At 39.4% G+C, this 21,579-nt stretch overlaps 1 protein-coding gene across 11 annotated transcripts in view; it reads left to right on the top strand.

The window, feature by feature from the left end:
- Positions 1-21,579, top strand: part of WWOX (WW domain containing oxidoreductase) — a 695,463-nt gene that overhangs the window by 178,472 nt on the left and 495,412 nt on the right. For all 11 annotated transcript variants that reach the window (XM_073307993.1, XM_073307994.1, XM_073307992.1 and 8 more), the window contains exons 7-8: positions 15,545-15,730; positions 19,706-19,970. In XM_073307993.1, coding sequence (XP_073164094.1) covers positions 15,545-15,730; positions 19,706-19,970 — 451 coding nt within the window. The remainder of the gene's footprint in view (positions 1-15,544; positions 15,731-19,705; positions 19,971-21,579) is intronic.

Below are 21,579 nucleotides of genomic sequence, written 5' to 3' on the forward strand. Positions count from 1 at the left end.
ATTTTTATTGCAATGCATTTTTCTAAAGAAGCCACTGGTGTTTAACCTCTTAGACTTCTGGAGCTGAAGACAGGTCTCTCAGGCTCTCTCAGTAATCTCCTCTGTCCATTATAGCCTCAGTGGGAAGTGCCCAGGCTCTTCATCAGCTAACATTTTCAGGGGCTGCTCCCCTGTTGACTGGAACTGAATAAAACAGAATGTTGGCTTGGATGCTCAAGCCCTCCGACCTCCCAGGTGCGGATTCTGACTCTAGGGAATGACATCAGATATCAGGCTGGAGGGAAGGACATCAGGAGATGCACTGAGTATGCTCAAGGTCCCCTCCATTATTCTAGATGAGGTGCAGGTTTTTCCTTGTCTAATAGTAAATCAGGGAAGAACCTTAAAGAGGTCATGTGATCCAAAGTCCTCTCCCTGGGTAAAAGATCTAAAACTGATCCATTCTGGTATAAAGGCATTTCTGAACTAGAAATACCCAAAACATCAAAGGATGACGCATCCTTGCAGGGGATTTCTGAAGCCAATCAGACAATTTCTAGGTAGCAAATCCTGGTGATTGATCAATCATCTTAAAAAAAAAAAAAAAAAAAAAGAGGGGGAGAGAGGGAGATATTTGCCTCCTTTAGAATATAAGACTCTGAGTATTTCTGGTAGCAACTTGAACAACGAAAAAATTTCATTGTCACGGGGTAACTGGTGCCTTTATTGGGGAGCCAGGTTCAGTGCACCTGTGACTCATCAGCTGACTCCCAACTGGGCTTTAGAGAAAGCACCTGGACCACATAAAGGGGAGCTACCTGAGAGCAGACTGGAAGAGCTGCTGAGATAAATACTTGGTGGGGCGTATGGGGGTTAAAGCAATGCTTGGTCCTCCTGAGGGTAGAGGGACCACCAGGTGCCAGTAGTGGGAGAGAAGGGGAGCAGTTTGCCATTGTCACTCCAAACGGGAAATTTACCCATGGAGAAGAGGAAGTGTCCTTGTTGCAGTATGCCTGGGGTCCCAGATTGCCTTATTTTGGCCTGGTCACATGAGTGCTGGACAAGCACCCATAGGTAGAGAGGGCTGTAAGAATTAAAGAAATGCTTAGAAAAATTACGCCATCTGAACATGTGTTGTGGCTAAAGGTGCCACAGAAGCAAATTCTTCACAAAAATTCTTCACAAAAAGCCAGTTCAGGAATATTATAGTGTTGCTGGTTCATTTCAAAGTCCAGTCTCAGTCATAGCTTGGTTGCATCTCTGAATCTTAGCATGGATTGTGGCATGTGCAACCCCTCCACCACTGTGGCTGCACTTTCACTTTTCCCATTGAAATGATCTCTAAATAAGTGTTAGCAGTTGGATGAGGGCAAAAGAACATTTGTAACCGCTGTCCTGCTACAATCAGAACGATTAAACAGTCAGCAACTGCCAAATCTTACCACAGACAGTTTGGCCGTTTTCATGAACCCACAGTCCAGGTCAACTCCTCCTGTGTCTGACCAGGAGTTAGGAGGTTTGGGGGGAACCCGGGCCCGCCCTCTACTATTAATCCCTTTGGCACATATAGAAATACTTTCTATGAATTAGAATAGTAACAGTTGAACTATTCAATTTGTCTTTTGAGCTGAGAATACTTTTGGCATACTTTCAGTGCCACTCAGACATAAAGCAATGTTCCAGCCAATATTGTAGTTTTAAGAGACATCTAAAAAGGATCCAAGTTCACTTAAATATGCAAACAAGTGCATAACTGAAAAGTTACTATTGCAGACAGCAGATATCTTACATTTAAATAAGATCAAAGGTTGACTGCATTTGAAATGTACGTAGTAAAATCAGGGTGAAACTTTTATGTGTGGTGGCATTGTACTTCACTAAACCTGCCTGCATAAACGGATTCACCAGCTAATAATCAGTATTTTTTAAATTAAAAACCTAAACTTGACTCCATCTCAGTGGAAGCAGAGATCACTTGCTCACCATATCACTTCAGTTTCATTTGGTGTATCAGATATAGCTATGAGTCTTGTGAACACCAGAGATTTCCTTGTTTAGGTATATTCAGATTCTTTAAAAAGTAAGTGTGACAGGTTGGATCACAGAAACCCCCTTGGGACTGCCACCTGGTGTGCCAAGACTACTTCTGCCCCTGCTTTCCTGTCCTGTCAGCTTAGGACTTCAGTGACCTGCCTGGTTTGAGCCAGATCCACTAGCCTGTTGCAAACCCAGACCCAGGTCTGAACCATGTCCCCCAACAGCCGTAGGCTCAATTGAAAGCAGCGTACAGAAGTGTTCTTGTCTTTAACACTCAGATGCCCAACTCCCAGTGGGGTCCAAACCCCAAATAAATCCGTTTTACCCTGTATAAAGCTTATACAGGGTAAACTCATAAATTGTTTGCCCTCTATCACACTGATAGACAGGTATGCACAGCTGTTCCCCCCCCCCAAGTATTAATACATACTCTGGGTTAATTAATAAGTAAAAGTGATTTTATTAAATACAGAAAGTAGGATTAAAGTGGTTCCAAGTAGTTACAGACAAAACAAAGTGAATTACCAAGCAAAATAGAATAGAATACACAAGTCTATGTCTAATCAAACTGAATACAGATAAAACCTCACCAGTTCCAGTAAGCTTTCTTTTACAGATTAGTCTCCTTCTAGTCTGGGTCCAGCAATCACTCACACCCCCTGTAGTTACTGTCCTTTGTTCCAGTTTCTTTCAGGTATCTTTGGGGGTGGAGAGGCTCTCTCTTTAGCCAGCTGAAGACAAAATGGAGGGGTCTCCCAGAGTTTTAAATAGACTTTCTCTTGTGGGCGGAGAACCCCTCCTCTCCTATGCAAAGTCCAGCTACAAAATGGAGTTTTGGAGTCACCTGGGCAAGTCACATGTCCATGCATGACTGAGTTCCTTACCTGTCAAGCCACATTCCCGGGAAAGCTCAGATTGGCGTCTCCAAGTTCATTGTTGTGTTGGCTTAAGGGCTTCTTGATTGGGCACTTACTGGGGATTGTCTTTTCTCAGGAAACTGACCAACTGCTTCACTAAAACCTACTTAGAATCAGACAGGTATATAGCCAATATTCATAACTTCGAATACAAAAATGATACATGCATACAAATAGGATTAATAGATTCAGTAAATCATAACCTCAATAGAGAGATGTTACATGACATTTGTAACATAAAAATATTTCAGTTATGTCATATATATATACTCTCATAAGCATATTTCCATAAAGCCTTATGGGGGCACCGTCACAGTAAGAATCCAGGTAAAAATTAATTTGAGTGGACACTTCATTGATAGTATTTTTGTTTTTGGGGGTGAAGTTATAAAGTTTCCCTCATTTTGCTTTGTGTGTGTATGTGTGTGTACACGTGCACTAGAATTGCTCATTTAAAATCAGGATTTAAACTTGGAAGATGCTGATATGACACTTTCACAATTGTTTTTCTAAAATGTGTTGGCTTGCCACTTGTCTTTGGAGGGTGACCCTGACTCTTCATCAAACTACAGAGAAAGATTTTTGCTCCTCCTTTTGGCATCTGAGGCTGTAGGGGCTGTTTTTACCATTCAAGGTACCCAAGTACTGACTTTGGGCATTTTGGCTCAATCTGCGTCTAACTTCTTGGTTTTGAAAATAAAGAGAATGAAAAAAGAGACCACTTTCTTTTGAACTTGTTTGTGCTTCCTCTTTAGTACATCCAAGATCAATGCTGCACTTGGTGCCAGAAGGATATTTGAAACTATCTTTGGTGACATCTCTGGCCAAAGCTCAGCAAAAGGGGTAATACTGACAGACTTCAAAGTAAGTGCCCCCACCTTCACCTAGTGCAGGAGTTCTTTAGGTGGTGGTCATGCTTAGAGGGTCAGAGAATAGAGCAAAGCATCAGAGGCCCGCCGAGGAAGTCCTGTGTGCAGCTTTACTACAGAACTGGGCCCTAATTTATTATATAAATTTGAACTAAAAAAAAAAAATCCATCAATCAATGATATTGTTAGCGATCTATGTTTATGAAATACAAGTGTACAGATTAAATAATAAAATTCCTGTTAAATTCTCTAATGAAAGGTGCAACACAAATACTTAGTAGAAACCACACCCAAAAAGAAACAGCAAGCAATAATAACCCCTCAGTTCTCCCTGATGGTTAAATCAAAAGCCTGGGTAAATAGATGGGTCTTCCAGCATGCTCAAAAGCTCAAGCTTTTTTTGGAGAAGTGAGGAGAGAAAGTTCCATAGTTGCCTCCAGATCCCACATTTCTACATCTTTGGGTTGTTAACTTGAGCATTTTGCATGACAACATCTCTTGGGGAGGAACACAGCTATAGACTGTATAGCTATAGCCCCAAGTAGAGCATACTTCACTAATCCAGTTTGGAGGTGATAAAGGTAGTGGATACCTGATGAGGTCAGCTGGCAAAAGAAAAGGTTGCAGTCTCTGTTCTGGCATGTTCATTGGACAAATGACCAGGGAAGAGTATAGAAATATTGCTCGGGCATGCAGGAGTGAAATCAGGAAGGCCAAATCACACCTGGAGTTGCAGCTAGCAAGAGATGTTAAGAGTAACAAGAAGGGTTTCTTTAGGTATGTTAGCAACAAGAATAAAGTCAAGGAAAGCGTGGGCCCCTTACTGAATGAGGGAGGCAACCTAGTGACAGAGGATGTGGAAAAAGCTAATGTACTCAATGCTTTTTTTGCCTCTGTTTTCACGAACAAGGTCAGCTGCAGGACTACTGCACTGGGCAGCACAGCATGGGGAGGAGGTGACCAGCCCCCTGTGGAGAAAGAAGTGGTTCGGGACTATTTAGAAAAGCTCGACGAGCACAAGTCACTGGGGCCGGATGTGCTGCATCTGAGAGTGCTAAAGGAGTTGGCGGATGTGATCGCAGAGCCATTGGCCATTATCTTTGAAAACTCATGGGGGTCGGGGGAAGTCCCGGATGACTGGAAAAAGGCTAATGTAGTGCCCATCTTTAAAAAAGGGAAGAAGGAGGATCCTGGGAACTACAGGCCAGTCAGCCTCACCTCAGTCCCTGGAAAAATCATGGAGCAGGTCCTCAAGGAATCAATTCTGAAGCACTTAGAGGAGAGGAAAGTGATCAGGAACAGTCAGCATGGATTCACCAAGGGCAAGTCAAGCCTGACTAATCTAATTGCCTTCTATGAGGAGATAACTGGCTCTGTGGATGAGGGGAAAACAGTGGACGTATTATTCCTTGACTTTAGCAAAGTTTTTGACATGGTCTCCCACAGTATTCTTGCCAGCAAGTTAAAGAAATATGGCCTGGATGAATGGACTATAAGGTGGATAGAAAGCTGGCTAGATTGTCGGGCTCAACGGGTAGTGATCAATGGCTCCATGTCTAGTTGGCAGCCGGTATCAAGTGGAGTGCCCCAAGGATTGGTCCTCAGGCTGGTTTTGTTCAATATCTTCATAAATGATCTGGAGGATGGTGTGGATTGCACCCTCAGCAAGTTTGCAGATGACACTAAACTGGGAGGAGAGGTAGATACGCTGGAGGGTAGGGATAGGATACAGAGGGCCCTTGACAAATTAGAGGATTGGGCCAAAAGAAATCTGATGAGGTTCAACAAGGACAAGTGCAGAGTCCTGCACTTAGGATGAAAGAATCCCATGCACCGCTACCGACTAGGGACCGAATGGCTCGGCAGCAGTTCTGCAGAAAAGGACCTAGGGGTTCCAGTGGATGAGAAGCTGGATATGAGTCAACAGTGTGCCCTTGGTGCCAAGAAGGCCAATGGCATTTTGGGCTGTATAAGTAGGGGCATTGCTAGCAGATCGAGGGATGTGATTGTTCCCCTCTATTCGACATTGGTGAGGCCTCATCTGGAGTACTGTGTCTAGTTTTGGGCCCCACACTACAAGAAGGATGTAGAAAAATTGGAAAGAGTCCAGCGGAGGGCAACAAAAATGATTAGGGGACTGGAACACATGACTTATGAGGCGAGGCTGAGGGAACTGGGATTGTTTAGTCTGCGGAAGAGAAGAATGAGGGGGGATTTGATAGCTGCTTTCAACTACCTGAAATGCGGTTCCAAAGAGGATGGATCTAGACTGTTCTCAGTGGTCTCAAGTTGCAGTGGGGGAGGTTTAGGTTGGATATTAGGAAAAACTTTTTCACTAGGAGGGTGGTAAAACACTGGAATGCGTTACCTAGGGAGGTGGTGGAATCTCCTTCGTTGGAAGTTTTTAAGGTCAGGCTTGACAAAGCCCTGGCTGGGATGATTTAGTTGGGGATTGCTCCTGCTTTGAGCAGGGGGTTGGACTAGATGACCTCCTGAGGTCCCTTCCAACCCTGATATTCTATGATTCTATGTTGGGTGGGGAAGAGAGAGAGAAAAAAATCTTTAAACTAAGCAAATTTTAATTTGGGAATCACTGAGATACTAAATATGGTACGTAACGATGGCATGATAAGAGAATCATTTTCTGAGTAGAAATACACTTTTAGAGGCAGAAACTATCTTCCTGAATAAAGAATCCAATCTATTTCCACAAGATCTAGCCAACCATGAGAGCCAAATTGGATATATAGGCATGTAAAATATTTATGATTTAATAAGCATGATTACAAATTTTTTGCTGCAAATGAAGTAGTAAGCATTTTGCAGTTTTATAGCTTAATGGGTAATGAGAGAATAAAAACAGTATGTGTGTATTTAATTGATATTTTAATTTTAACAAAACATCAATATCACAGAGGACAGCAGTAACTATTTAGTATGTAGTTTAAATATATTTAGTCTTTTATGAGGAGCATCAGACGAGACAATCAAAACACACTGAGGCAGAATCATTGGGCAGAAAAGCATGGTTGCTTTTCTGGTGACGTGAGACGGGTCACTCATTTGCCAAATGTCTTAATCCTAGAATCCAAAACCTTGTGTTTTACTCTGGCAAGGTTGTATTTCTTCATTAGCTCTTCCCAAGGTGCAGAAAATCCCAGAGGATGTCAAAGTACATCAGTTTTTATCATAACACGAAATCTTTCAGATCTGAATGGCAGCATGCTGCTGCTGGGGGTTTTCTGAACTCTATTACAGTTGCACATATCTCTAGGCAAAACAGAGGAAGGAGTTGTCATTGGCAAGTAAAATGTATGAAATGTCTTATTGTTCAAATGATCAACCATGGTCGTGAAAATATTTTCTAAGGACTTTGCTATTTCCCATGATAGGTGTCAACAAAAGTTACTAAAAAAGGCAGATTACTTCTTTTATTATATACTTTTTCTGCTTTTAAGGGGTGCTTTGTGCGTATGGGTAAAAATCGTACCTCTTGAAATATATGCTGAAACAACAAATCATACCACAATTATTGTAAAAATTAATACTCATTGTGCACTTCCAGCAGCTTTATGCTTAATAGGTGCTGCCTGAAAATGTTTATTAAAAAAATAATTAGGGTTTGAAAAAAAATGTGCTTGTCCACTTGAAAGTGGAAAACTGTCCCAGGTGAGTGCCTATAACAACAGAGTAAAGTTTACCAGACTCTGGACACTTTCCTTGCTGCTGCCTGTAACCTGCTGGGCAGTAGAGAGAAAGGCTTCTCCTCCTCCATGCCTGAGGTTGCAGGGATGAAAGACAAAAAGGTAGCTTAGCAGTGTTGGAGAGATTCCTAACTGCAATAGGATTTGGGGGCAGGAAATAGAGAGAGGGCAAAGCTCCTTTTTCTTCCCAACAGTCAGAAAGGAGGGAAAACTGCAAAGTTATATAGGTGCTGAGCTCAGACCAATGTGAAAGTTGGAGGGCTCACATCAGCGTCCAAGGAGAGTGGTCAGGTGGGAAGTCTAGTGTTCCTGCCGCAACTCCAGTGCTCAGATTTTCAACAGCTAGGAGAGTGAGAGACATACTGGCTAGCAGAGGCTTCCATTCAGAATAGTAACATGCATTTTGGGTTTCATAGCTGTGCCAGGACACAGGAACTGGACCTAAGATAACATTTTTTCAGGTCACAGTTTGGTTTGAAATGCTGCCCTATGGAGGCATATTAGGGTGGAGTGGAGAGCTGACATTTGTTCTAGTTTGTCCCAATACCCTAAGTGTGGTACTTGCTGTGAGAGAGAGTTGTAACTGATGCCAGGTTATAACCCTGTCCAGTGTGGTGGATAATGATGCCTGATCATGGGAAATGTCCCTCACATGACTCCAGTAAAAGGAAGCCAGACACACTGGTATGCTTGGATGATACAATCCTTTCTCGTGAAATGGTGCAAACTGATGAAATCTGAGGCATACCTCAAAGTCTGGAACATCAGTTTATCAGCCTCAGTGGTCTCGAGTACAGAGACTCTTGATCTGAATTTAATAATATGCCCTACTACAAGAAGTTGGTGAACAGAGGTGGAATCCTGGGCGCTGCTTTGGGTTTCTGCAGGAGTCTGGGGAATCAGGGTCTCTGGAGCCAATATGGGGTTACTAAGCTGCTTCAACTCAGTTCTTCTATAACTTCTTTGAGAAGTTCAGGAGGAGTGGTAGAGGAGGGAAGGTGCATGTTCAGGGCCTGAATTGGTGAAGGAGAAGGTATCCACAGTAGTAAGTCGAAACAAAAAAACTTGCCTTGCCTTGACCTTTATTTTTTTAAAGTTACTTTAAAAGTAAAAGTTACACTTTCAAATGACAAAGTGTGTGTGGTGGGGCAGGGGAATTCCTAAGCCGCAGTATTTCTAACATCACCTAGCATGTTTACAGTGTGTAAAATAGCTGAGTATATGAGACATGGCGTGTTAACAAATTAAACTCTATCCCAGTTCTCTTATTTCAAATCTAACCCCATCTTGTAATTTAAGGTGAAATCCCACATTTAGATTATTTTTGTAGGAGTTCTGAGGGTGGGATAGGTATGAGAAAGGCCAATTGCAGGGTACATTGCACATGTTATATGAATTATTTCCTGGTTTTTTTTAAGGCAGAACCTGCCTTCCTTGTTCAGATGTTGACCTTTTAGTTTTTATATGTATAAGAGCAAGCCCCCCATAAAGAGGAGAACTAGGCCTGCCTGCTGGTCTGTTGACATCTACACTCTTATATCACCATAGTATCTGAGCAGATACTAACTCTTTCCCAGATTTAAAAAAATAACCAGTAATATCAGTATTTTTTCCTTCCTTCACAGGAGGAAGGAGTATGTTACTTGATGAGATTTGCTGGCTTTTTATGTATGTCCATTGTTATGCGAGAGGAACGTACTGGCAGGAAAAAAACAAGACAAAAGGATGAGTTTTACATTTAGTTGTGAATGCAGTCTTATATTGGTTACTCTTTTCTTTCTTTTTTTTTTTTTTTTTAAGTTCTGGATTCACAGAAGTGCTGAATAATGTGGGGGAGAGGACTGAGCTGTACGGGCCTGTTCAGATGAAGTTTCTGGAGGCAGATGGACAATTGCCCATAATGGCCTTGGAGTTTGAGCTGAAGGAAGAAGCTAAACTATTTCAGTCCATTCCCATTCACCCTTGCAGCCTCTTGTAGGTGGGGAAGGAGTATTTGCTGATCAACAGTTTTAAAATGCTTCAAAGAGATAAAGCAGGATGAAAGTGGATGTATTTCTCCTGTCTGTGGATAAGAGGAGATCATCCATCTGGGCTACAGGTGCTGTCTGTGTAGCTTGCCTTGCAGTGAAGCCTGTCTGACAGGCAACTGGAATACAGGAATCTGACAGATGGCATTGGAGGCTATTTTTTGCTGTCTTCTCAATCAGCTTCCTTAGGAAAGGGAAGTCAGACATTAAGCAGTAGTTTATGAAAACACCATCATCAAGCGATGGTTTCTTTAGTACCGGTCAGACTATTCCATGTTTTAAGATGGTTAATAGATACCCTCATGCATTCATTGAGACTCTGTTAGTGGGAGCTCTAGGTGTTCTCTGCTGTCCCACCATGTAAGAAAGACTAATATCAGAGTCACGACTGGTGGCTCAGATTGCCTTCATTATTACCATGACTTCTGTTTGCGTAAATGGGCTGAATTTCAAAAAGATGAGCATTGCTGTAGGCTTAGTTTGGTTCTAGTCTTAGCCTCATGGGCCACAAGGAACAATAAGCTATCTTGGATGTGGGTGAACTTTCTGTGAAATAAGATGCTTTTTCACAGCAAGAGGTGCCCAGTTTCCAGGGTTTATTGGAACAAGTCTCGGTTTAAAGTTATGTGACAGAAAAGTTCTGTGGGTTGTGACTTTGCTTCCTCTACAGCAGAGGTGAAGTCCCATCTCTCTGCATCCATTTGTGGCTGTGACATAGGGTCTACAGTTGCTTATGGGACTTAGGGGATGCAAAGCCTTTTCTGTTGAATTTCTGTATAATTCCAAACAGTATGAACTTTTCAAATCACTTGAGAAGTGCCCCAGATGGTGTGACATTCTGCTTCATGGGAAGATTTGAGAATTATTCCCTTTGCATTAAGTTCTAGTTAACTGTTTCATTGTGTTTTAAATGGGAGAACACCAAAGCCAAAAACTGCATTGACATTTTGGTGTTTGTTTAACCTCCTAATGCATGGGTACGTTTGTTGGAAAATATTATTCTTCCATTTGCAAATCTCCAGTAATTAATCCCCTTGAAAGTAGCTACTGCTACAGGGCCAGTTCACAAGCCTGTTGACAGATCATAGTTTTGCATCATATGCTAACAAATTGATTGTTAAATTCCATAACTAATTGATTTATAGAGATGACTTAATTTCCATATCTCATTCATTTATTAACATATTCTGTATATTTTCAAACAGTGCACAGTTTCTATTTGGATTACTTTATTTCTTCTAATAGTAGATTCAGCAAAGCACATATGATCTGAATAACTTGTCCAAGTGCAAGAGTTAGTAACTTGTCATGGATATGTGCAGTGCAGAAGACTGGAGATATTTGCAAGGCATTAATAGAAAAAATACCCTTGCTAATCAGAGCACTTTTTACAGTACCAAATTCTAATTACTCATCAGCATAGAGAGGTTTTTTTACAATCACAGTACTGCTTGCAGTTAAAATATTACATTCTTGGATCTGCTTTGCTGGGGATGGTAAGAAACAGTGACATTATACTGTGGTAGAGCAGCTTATGTGCTGGTCCCAATACATACTTAAATTGTAATGGTAGAACACATTAGCTCAGTTGGTGCAGTGTAAGTCACTAGCTGAAGACATTTTAAGGAGACATAAGGGTAAATTTTCAAAACACTGTACAAGATTTTAGCTGTATGGTGCTTACAGAAATGTCAAATAGGAGTCATACAGTTAAAGAGAGCTGCCTCATAATGTTAACACTAGGTATAAACATAACAGAAAATCCTGCCTTGCTGCTGACTTTTTTAGTTGCCATTTACCTGTACCTTTAATGAATAATAGTAGCAGGCTGCTTTAAATGCAGAAGATTATTGTATAGGGGTCATAACCAAGGCTAATGGAGACTGCCCCAGTTTCTTAATAAATTGGTGAAATCAAGGTCACAGTCCTGCTATCCACTAAAACTATTTCAGTCATAAAGCAAGGCTTTAGTATCAGATGTGTGGTGTGAATTGTCATGTAGCCTGAACATTCAGATACTGCACAATGAGATGTTCAGTGATAAAAAAGCACTGCACCTTGGAAACTAGAATCTGCCCTTGGTGGCTGAAATTCATGATCGTATGAGGGCTGTTACATGGCTAATGTGAAATAAGTAGGTGGTCTTTGTGCAGTTCTTATTGGCTAGGTGTCCACATCACAAAAAAACTACCATCACACTTGACACTTATTGGCCCCTTGTTATCACAAGAGAGACCAGTGACTTAATGGACTTGGATCTTGAACTATCCTCTCAGTCCAAAAAGTGGTCCTTTTAGAACAGAAATGAGGCTGTAGCCATCTCTGCTAATGCTGCCCTCTGGGTAAAGAGGACTTCATTTTCCAGGACTGTAAGTCTTGCATCATTTACAAACACTAAAATTAACAAAAAATAAAAATAGTCTGCTAGTAACCGTTTAGCTAGGGGATTTGATTAAAGTGTTTCTATTTTTTATTATTTGTATATTTTTGTACAGATAAAACTAATTCTTGTGATAGAATACTGCAGAGATTCATAATTTTAGCGACTCTCTTGAATCTTAATTACTTTTAGTAAAAAAAAACTTTTAGTAAAAGATGTTATTTCAAAAATAAAAAAAAAACCCTCATTAAAAAGGGGCAGAAGTAATTCTCTCTTTTTATAAAACTCAATTAAATGCCTTTAGAATTAAAAATTTACAGTATTTTATAGTTTTATATTCTGGAATCCTGTTTTTAATTAATTGAGCTGACAGGTTTAGGTACAGGGTACATATTTTGCCTCTGGTAGTTATTGTATAATTAGCATTAATGAAGGATATTAAAATGTGGTTAGGTAGAATATAGTCCAGGTTCATATGTGGGCTCATTTTGTCTTATTGTGTTCTCTTACATCAGATTGTGTCGTTTTATGCGGTGTTCATTTGCCTTATAAATTTAAAGGCCAACTGAAAGTAACAATGAGGGATATTCTTTTTATTGTCATTGGTATATTGAGAATTCACAATGCAGTGTCTTGTCATAAAGTCATTGCCAAGTACCAACTACAAAATTTGTATTAATATACCTCACAAAGTAGCTTTTTATTTTTGAGGAAAAAAGATGTCTTGTATCTAGGACACTAATTCATAAATTAAATCATCAGATAAATATGAAAAAATGAGATAATGCATATTCACAATGTAAGCAGAAACTAAATTAAGCACTGTCCCTTGATTTTTATATGCTGAAGATCTGCAAAAATTAATGAAAGTTGGTTAATGGTGTATCTATGATAAATGTACACTAGGCTAACCCCTGCCCCTTGTCCCCAGCAGGTGCATACTAGAAAGGGAGTGTGTATGTCGAGATGTTTAACAGGCCATCCACTGCATTAAATAGAGGTTTGGGGTGCCTGACAGGGGAGAGACATGGGTGTGGCCAGTGAGTCCATGGTTAGATACGGAAGAGACCGTAGCCTTTATAAAGGAAGCACAATAAGCACGGGAAGAACTATAGACTATGAGTTGGAGCAGTGGTGCTCCTGAGCAGTTTTGTGGGTGCTCTACACTCTGGGAGGGGGACCCTTCACTCTGACACTGATGAAACTCCTCTGTGTCATGTCAGCCAACTTGCAGTTAGTGGCAAATGACAGGGTTTGATTCACTGCCTATTAGTAATTCCAAATGGTTAAAAGTGCCTTGTGTAAATCAAACCTACAATTATGAAGGAACTGCATGAAGATCAATAATTTTTAATAGTTAAGTGCTTAGTGTTTCCTGTTTAGTTTTTATTTGTACATTTCAATGGATTTTTTGCATATCTCTTTTGTGACCTGCTTTCCTGTCTTTCACTTAGTCAGGATGTGTGTGTACATCTGAGGGCAGCATTTGACCTGTAATATAGATCTACATATTTCAAGATGAGGGAACTTTGAGTCAATAGCAGACGCACACCGGTGACATGCCATGGTTTCCACTGTTTACATACTGCAGCACAGTTCTAAATCGTATTATACTGCTGTCTAAAAAGACATGTATATATCTTATCTGCAAATGCATTTTTACAGAAGTGTCACATAAACTTTCTGAGGCGATACAGAGGCATCTAACACTTCATTAGATGCATTCTCTGAAGGCTTGTAACTTTGTATTCCTTTTGGCAAGCACAACATGCACCCTCATTTTTTTGTGAGTTCAAAATAAACTGACGACAGAAATGAATATTGGCATTGCATATGAGTGCTGTGCAGTTGCAATTCAGGAGTGGGGCAAATTATGCCTACAAAAGGAAGGTTGCCCTTTTGAAAATATGATCTTATGTTTCTGTGAAGGTACTCCGGGTTGGTCATCCTTTGTTCCTTCCATCTATTCCTACTGTGTGGAGTGGGTTTGCACAGGTGAAACACAGGCAGACTTTGACCCAGGATGCTTGAACAGAAACATAGAGCCACATTTTCTAAAATGCAGCCTCCCTTTCGCATACTTCGAATATCCACAATTTATTTTGCTAGTGTAAAATGTGGGAGCAAATTTAATGGGAAGGTTGCACCTGCCAAAAAAAAAAAAAGCAGAAGCTCCGCCCATTAGAAAATAGAAAAGGAGTACTAGTGGCACCTTAGAGACTAACCAATTTATCTGAGCATAAGTGAGCTCAGATGAAGTGAGCTGTAGCTCATGAAAGCTTATGCTCAAATAAATTGGTTAGTCTCTAAGGTGCCACTAGTACTCCTTTTCTTTTTGCGAATACAGACTAACACGGCTGCTACTCTGAAACCTGCCATTAGAAAATATACTTCAGAAAGCTTCCATGTGTTTCAATATTCTCCTCTAAAGGTTTCTGTGAAGCTTCTGCAAGAATGAACCTAAAGATAAAAATAAGGGACTGTTGACTACTGATCAGACATCATTACATTACTATTTCAGAACTGTGCCATAGTGAACTGTTTCTGGGTTTCTAGTTGAAATTTATTTTTAACTAAAGGGTTTATCTATCTATCTATTCTCATTGATGATAACATTCTCAGTATTATCATATTTAACTGATGTCTGTCACCCCTTTTTTTAATTTCCACAAAAGTCTTTTAGATAATTAGGCTGTTATTGAAGATGGGACTTTCAACAGTGCGTAAAAGGTGCTCAGTGCCTAATTATGTTAGGCTTGTTTGGAAATCCAAGTCTTAATTTTTGACATTTCTCATAGGATTGTCTCTGTAGAACCCTAATACTGGGACACATGTGCCCTGCTGCTGCAGCCTTGGAACCACCCAGAAAACTGGTGATTGTTGGCTTGTGCACTTGTCCTCTCGTGGTACATAAGTAAGCATGGCCCACAGACATCCCATCAGCAGGCAGTGGGTAGTTGAAACAGAAGACAAACGAACCATTCTTCTGTTTCCCCTATACTTGTTCTTTGTTCTATTTTAAATTATACATTTTGGGGTTGGTTAGCTGTTTGTAAAAATTAGAGCTTTTTTTTTTGGCTTGACTTTGCCTATTTGGCAGTTAAATACGTGACACAGCTGACAGATAAAAAGTTGGGTTTTAAAAGGTGTCAGGTCTGCAGCACTTAAATGTCCATAATGTCTGTGCATGAAGGTGACTTGCGTGGAGACTGCTCAGGTTGTGTAATCTTTACTCTTTGGGCACATTAAGACCAAGAATATGGGGTAGAATTCCTACGGTTAGAGGAATTATGTCTTGCAGATTGAGCCTGTCTCCTACTTTGGAGGTTTAATGTTATCTGGAGTAGAATATCTGGAGGATCTGTTGAATGTATCTATGCATGTCCACTATTTTTCTGTCCATTCCAAACCTTTGTGTTGATGGTGGACCTGGAGATGCAAAGTATTTGAGCTCCAGTTGTTCAGTTACCTTTGTTTTGTTCCTTTGTTTGTTTGTTTTTTCCAGTGGATGTTCTGAAATGATAAGAAATCACAACAACAGTACATTTAATTACATCTAATTCTTTGTACTTTTTTATTTACTTGATTTGATTTGATTTTTTAATGTCAGCATATCTTGTTGATTATTCAGGCCTCTTCATGTGCTGATCTGCAATGCTGCTGTTTTTGCTGCTCCATGGTCCTTGACAGAAGATGACCTAGAGGCCACCTTCCAGGTGAATCACTTGGGGCATTTTTACCTTGTCCAACTTCTTGAAGACATTCTACGCCGCTCATCTCCAGCAAGAGTTGTGATGGTTTCATCAGAATCACACAGGTTGGTTAAAATCAGAATATGTTCTTGATTTAGCTCTGATTGGCCCTTTCTGCAATCCTTGGGATGAAACCACCACAGTGGAAATACCAAACTTTAAAATAAAAATACCAGTCCTAAAGTGCTTACTTTTGCTTGAGCAATTCTTTTTGAAGTCAGTAGGATTACTCCTATACAGGATTTGTCCCTGAGATTCTATGTGCATACAAGTTTCATAATACTGCATAGGTTGGTCTTGGTCACTCTTCGTATGAATGCAGATTTCTCACTGCACTGCAGGCCACTCATTGATTTTTGCTAGGAGATGGAATAATAATTGATTAAATCTGAATGGCATGACCTTTATTGATTTGTCATTCAACAACTTCAACATCTTACCAAGAAGAATGTGCAGTTATTCTAGCAGGAGAAACAATGCAATTAAGGACTGCTAGATGAAATCCAATAGTTTTATAATGAGAAATTAGGGAATTCAATGCAGACATTAGCTGTATAATTGTAGGAAGGGAAGTTTGTTAGTTAGTCTATATTAGAAATCTGGCTGTGCCTCTTTTGGTTAAATTTTCAATTAAGGTATCAGATGGCACTTCTCTCTGATTACCTTTAGGAGTACAATTTGGCAAAAAGCACAATATGAAATTTCAGACATGTTTGCAATGATTTTAGAACATTTTTAATAACTGAAGAGAAGGAAGTTTTTAAAAAGACAAAACAGTTACTACCTGAAGTAGATTATGGCCCAGATTTTAAAGGTAGTTAGCTGTTGCAACGTTAAATGTAGCAATACCTAACTGATTTAGACACCTACACCTAAATCTCTCTTTCAAAAGAGAATTAGGCAATAAGGAGTCTAAATCCCACCTATAGTCAATGGTATTTTGGTGCAGCAATGTTTCTAAATACCTTTTAAAATCTGGGCCTCAGGGCCCAATTCTGAATTCTTTCTGCATCCAAAGCACATGCTGGCTTCAGATTTAGTTCAGAATGTGCAGGGATTGCAGGATTATTAGGCCCATGATGGGCCTGCTTTAAAACATTATTGTTGATTTCTATTTCACTTTTTTGCATGGTGTGCAAGAGATTTAGCAAAGCAAGAGGGGAAATGTGCAACTACTTTATTTATTTATTTCTGCACTGTTTTAAGAGACCCAGAATGAAGCTTATTTTTTTAATCATGTTTCCATAGAATGTAACCCTGGAGATCCGGTAGAGAGAGACCAGCCAAGGGTCAGGCTGAAATCTTTATCACTTCCAAACAGAGAGGCTTATGGTATAAATGACACACGGAAGATAGATTTACTTTTACCATTTTAAATTTATGATGGCTGAAATGAAAGGAAGCAATAGAAAATGCTGGTAATAATCCTCCCTGGTGTTAAAAGACATGAAACATCTAGTAATTAGGTGGTAACAAAATCTGGACATCCTTATCTTTGCAAATCACACCAGGTTTGTGAAAGCAAGTCGCAGAGTCCTGTTAGGAGTGAGGGAGGCTACTGTGGGGCAGGCAAGATATCTCTCGAAATAAATCTGCCAGCTCCAATTACTTGCCAGATGTGGAGGGCACAATGGGATATATATAAATGAGCTGTTGTTTAATGGCAGATTATGTTGAATTGTCAGCTGCTTGTTTCCCTTTGTATGCTTGTATCTCAAATAGTATTTTAAATGACATCTTTGGGTTTTTTTCCCCTTAAGTGCTATGTGGAACTAGAGCTCATATCTGTACACAGCTTTATCTTTGTTTTGAAAAATAAGATTATTTTAAAGTGCTCGTTGCTAACTGAATGAGATGAGCCAAGTTTTAGGAAACCTATCAAAAAATAAGTCGCTGTGCATGTCAAAATATAATTACTAATACAACCTATTGCTTTTCTATTTTAGGGATTCATTTCTTGTGTCTTAAATCATATTTAAACATTTAAAATAATTGTTAAATGTCTGTTTTTTCTAGCTGTTCAGTGACAATAAGCTGATGAGGAGGGCTAGTTTAGAGAGCAGGTCTTAATACTGGTAGTACTTTCTAACTTACTTGAGAACACTGAGCCTTAAACCGTGTTGTAAAATGGAAGTGTTGGTATATAATTACTTCCATAAACCGTGGCTGAATCTTTTTGTTGTAAACAAGACTCCCTGTTAGGGGGAAAATAAAGTCCTATGTTTGCAGAAATTATTATGCTAGACTGCTCTGAAGCAAAACATGTATTTGCCTCTCTGGTCCTTTGCTCTATTCTATTTACTTATCTGGATTCAGTGCAAATGAATTGAGTTTAAAGTCATTTTATATGTAGTTTAAGTACATCGTACGAAAATAAGAATAATAAATAGATGGACTTTCTTCCTATCTTTATTTGTGTATAATTAATTTGATTGTCCAACAAGGTGAATGGAGTTGCTGATGTAAGACTGACTCACAGGATTGGGCTGAAAGCGTGTCACTACATTACTATTGTGTTGATAATGGACACAAAACACTGTATTTGTATAATGACAGGTTTCAGAGTAGCAGCCATGTTAGTCTGTATCCGCAAAAAGAAAAGGAGGACACAAGTCCTCCTTTTCTTTTTGTATTTGTATAGTATACTTTGGTGTTTTAGACAGCTACTAAGGGAATGATTAGCAAAGTCTGCCACCCTTATTCATGTTGAGTAATAATTTACTCCTGGATTTGCCCCGTTGATTTCAGAATTGTGCCCTAAATGAATGTGAAAATTATGAAAGAGGCATTTTATTACCTGAGATCAAATGAGGGACTGATTCTGAAAGGGACAAAGCATTGTCAGCTCCTATTGACTTTGGAACCTTGTAGTCTTTTTATTTGTGTATTTTACTGTTTTTGCCCCGACATAAGTTTAAAAAACCCCAGCAAACACAAACAAACCAGTCAATCGCTTAACTTGGAATGTATAATGCAAAATCAGGAAAGGCATTTTAAAATATTTTTATAATGTACACCACGATTATGTTTGTCCCTCATTTCTCCAGCTGATTCTGAAAGCTCTACATATGAAGTGGGTTTGCTAGATCCCACCCTTTTTTTGTTTTTAAAGCAGCACTCTTGTGTGGAGCATAGTTTTGCAACTATCAGTGATATTTATTTCTCAGGACTAATATGTACTGGTAATTTAATAAACTAAAAATGTAAGGATGGATAGAGAACTATCTAGAAAGTAATGTTTTTCATGCAAGTGTCTTTAGTAAATTCACTATTTTGTTATTATTAAAAAAAGAGAGAACCAAACAAACAGCTGGTGTTTAATGACTCTGTCAGACCCAATTAAAAAACATCAACTAGTTACTTTGATTTGTGTTCAATCATATCATGGGTATACTTAAAAACATTATAGTCTGCCAGAACACATTTTGGCTTTGTTTATATTTATCTTTTAACATATAAGACTATTGATGGCAAGTTACCAAGGTTATAACCACTTTATAATCATCAATTTTTAATCTAAAAAGAGTCTAAGAGGCAGCAAGAGTCATCTGTAGTTACTTGGACACTTAAACTAAAATATGCAGTACTTGAGCATTAGATTAAAATAATCTAGTAAAAAATGGTTAAGAATGAACACTGTATTACTCTTCTTTGAAAAGCAGAAATCTTTTATTCTAAATTATTTAAATGTATGTTAATCACGTGAGTCTTCAAAAACAAAATTAAAAAGCTGGTTTTGTTCCTGTTGCAAAAGAATGTAGTTCATATAGTATAAACTATGGCTTTTAAATAACCTATCTTTTGCTTCTGATGTGAATTTATTTAATAATTTTACTCCCATATAACATTAAGTTCTTTTTGAGGACCACAAGCAATTTCTTTTAGATTTTAAGAAACTGCTAAGCAAGTTGCATGTTGGTTGCAGTCCAAATTCTGCTGTCATTTGCAGGAGCACAACCTTTGTGACTTCCAAGGAGTTCTGTTTTAAATGAGAGCAGAATTTGGCCCAGAATGTCTAAAGCACGTGCACTGTTTTTTAGATTTTCAGAAATTAAAGATTCCTCAGGAAAGCTTGACTTCAGCCTGCTTTCTCCATCTAAGAAAGAGTTCTGGGCTGTCGTGGCCTACAACCGTTCCAAGCTTTGCAATATATTGTTCTCCAATGAGCTAAACCGCCACCTTTCTCCCCACGGGGTGACTTCTAATGCAGTGCATCCTGGAAATATGATCTACTCATCCATTCATCGCAACTGGTGGGTGTATACCCTGCTGTTTACCTTGGCTCGGCCTTTCACCAAATCCATGGTAAGTGAATGCCTTGCAGCATTTTACACATCTTCAGTTTTTAAATCATGGGACTGGAGTTATAAAAATCCAGATGTACATATTTGCTTTAACCTTTTGCCTCTTTTTAATGCAAGCACGGTTTTAATGGTGATCATGCTGTCAACCCTGTGAGCTGTAGTAAAGGGTCCTAAAACCATTTCAGATGAACTTTGTCAATCTAAAGTAATATGTACAATGTTGGAATGCCTGATTTCCATTGCCCTGTTAATGGGTAGCTGCACATATTAGGGGTGGAATGCTGTGGGGTTAGTGATATGCTTCAATACACATTTAAAGAATTTAAAAAGTTGTTTTGAATTTTCAATTAAGTGCATGCTCAGGTACATTTGGTTTGTAAATAGATGAATATGTAGGTGCTGTGATTAAAGAACCTTGCTAATGGCATCATTGATAGCTGAAGGAAAGCACTTTCATTGTACACCCTTCTTTTTCAGAAGCTTATAGCTTCCTGGTGAATATCATCTTCCTTATCCTTATTCTTAATCCAAAGGCAGTGATTTCCTTGGTGGTTTTTTTTTTTTTTTTTTTAAGCAGGAGTGTGGGGGGAGTTGTGGGAGAGTGAGTGAGTGTGTGTGTGCGTGCTATCAACAGGTAGAATTCCACAAGGCCATTTTTACAGATCTGAGCATGGAAAATATATTGACTGTTTCAAACACGTCTTTTTGTGTTGGGATAACCCTCAAAGTTGCCTGAATTTAAAACATACCACTCAATGGAGAGAAGACCCTTGGATTCATTCGAAGAAATTTGTTGAGAGATAAAGTTGTAAGTACCCAATGCATGGGGTGTGGCCAGGGATTTGCCATTTGAGGAGCTAGATAGCCAATATAGTAGTCTCAGGTTCCTCCTGCCCCCAAAAGTCACTGATCTATCATTTTAGAGAACAGTTTCTGCAGCCTTTTTACATATTTTCAGACAAACTATATTACAAATGGATTAATAATTACAATATTTCAGTAGCCCCCCCATAGAATGATGAGTTAGTTAACAGAACCTCATGGCTTGAAAGGATTAAAAGTAACACATTAAAAATGGGTCTACTTACTGTTTGATTCCCTACAATGGGCCCTTTCCAATGCACACTGAGGTCAATGGGAGTCTTGACATTGACTCTAGTGAACATTGGATTGGGTCCATTACGCAGAGAAGGTTAACTAGGCCTTTCGTGCCTACCACTAGCGTTCTTCTTTATTAAGAGATTACAGTGCTGTCAAATGGGGGTGTTAACCCCTCTTCCTCCAGTTCCTCACCTCAGCTATTTCTAAACTATCCAGATTGGTTTGTTGGGCTCAGGATGACTTTAACTTTGCTGAGAATTGCCTGCTTTTGAACCTTATTGACTGTGTCTTATCATTTACTTACTGAGAGGGAATGATGTTCCTGAAGAGGAAAAAAATGGCTCCATCCTGTTTGAGACCGAGCATTTAGGGTGTGGAAAGAAGGTATCTGTACCCATACTGAGTCGAGCCTATCTTGGTAGTTGTTCAGCCCCATCTTGGGCCCTCTCACAATAGACAAAGTGATGGATGCCAGAGGTTGTGAGGTTGCACAACTCATTGTCTCTCTG

The sequence above is a fragment of the Lepidochelys kempii genome, chromosome 12, assembly GCF_965140265.1.
Source record: "Lepidochelys kempii isolate rLepKem1 chromosome 12, rLepKem1.hap2, whole genome shotgun sequence".
Lineage (NCBI taxonomy): Eukaryota > Metazoa > Chordata > Testudines > Cheloniidae > Lepidochelys > Lepidochelys kempii.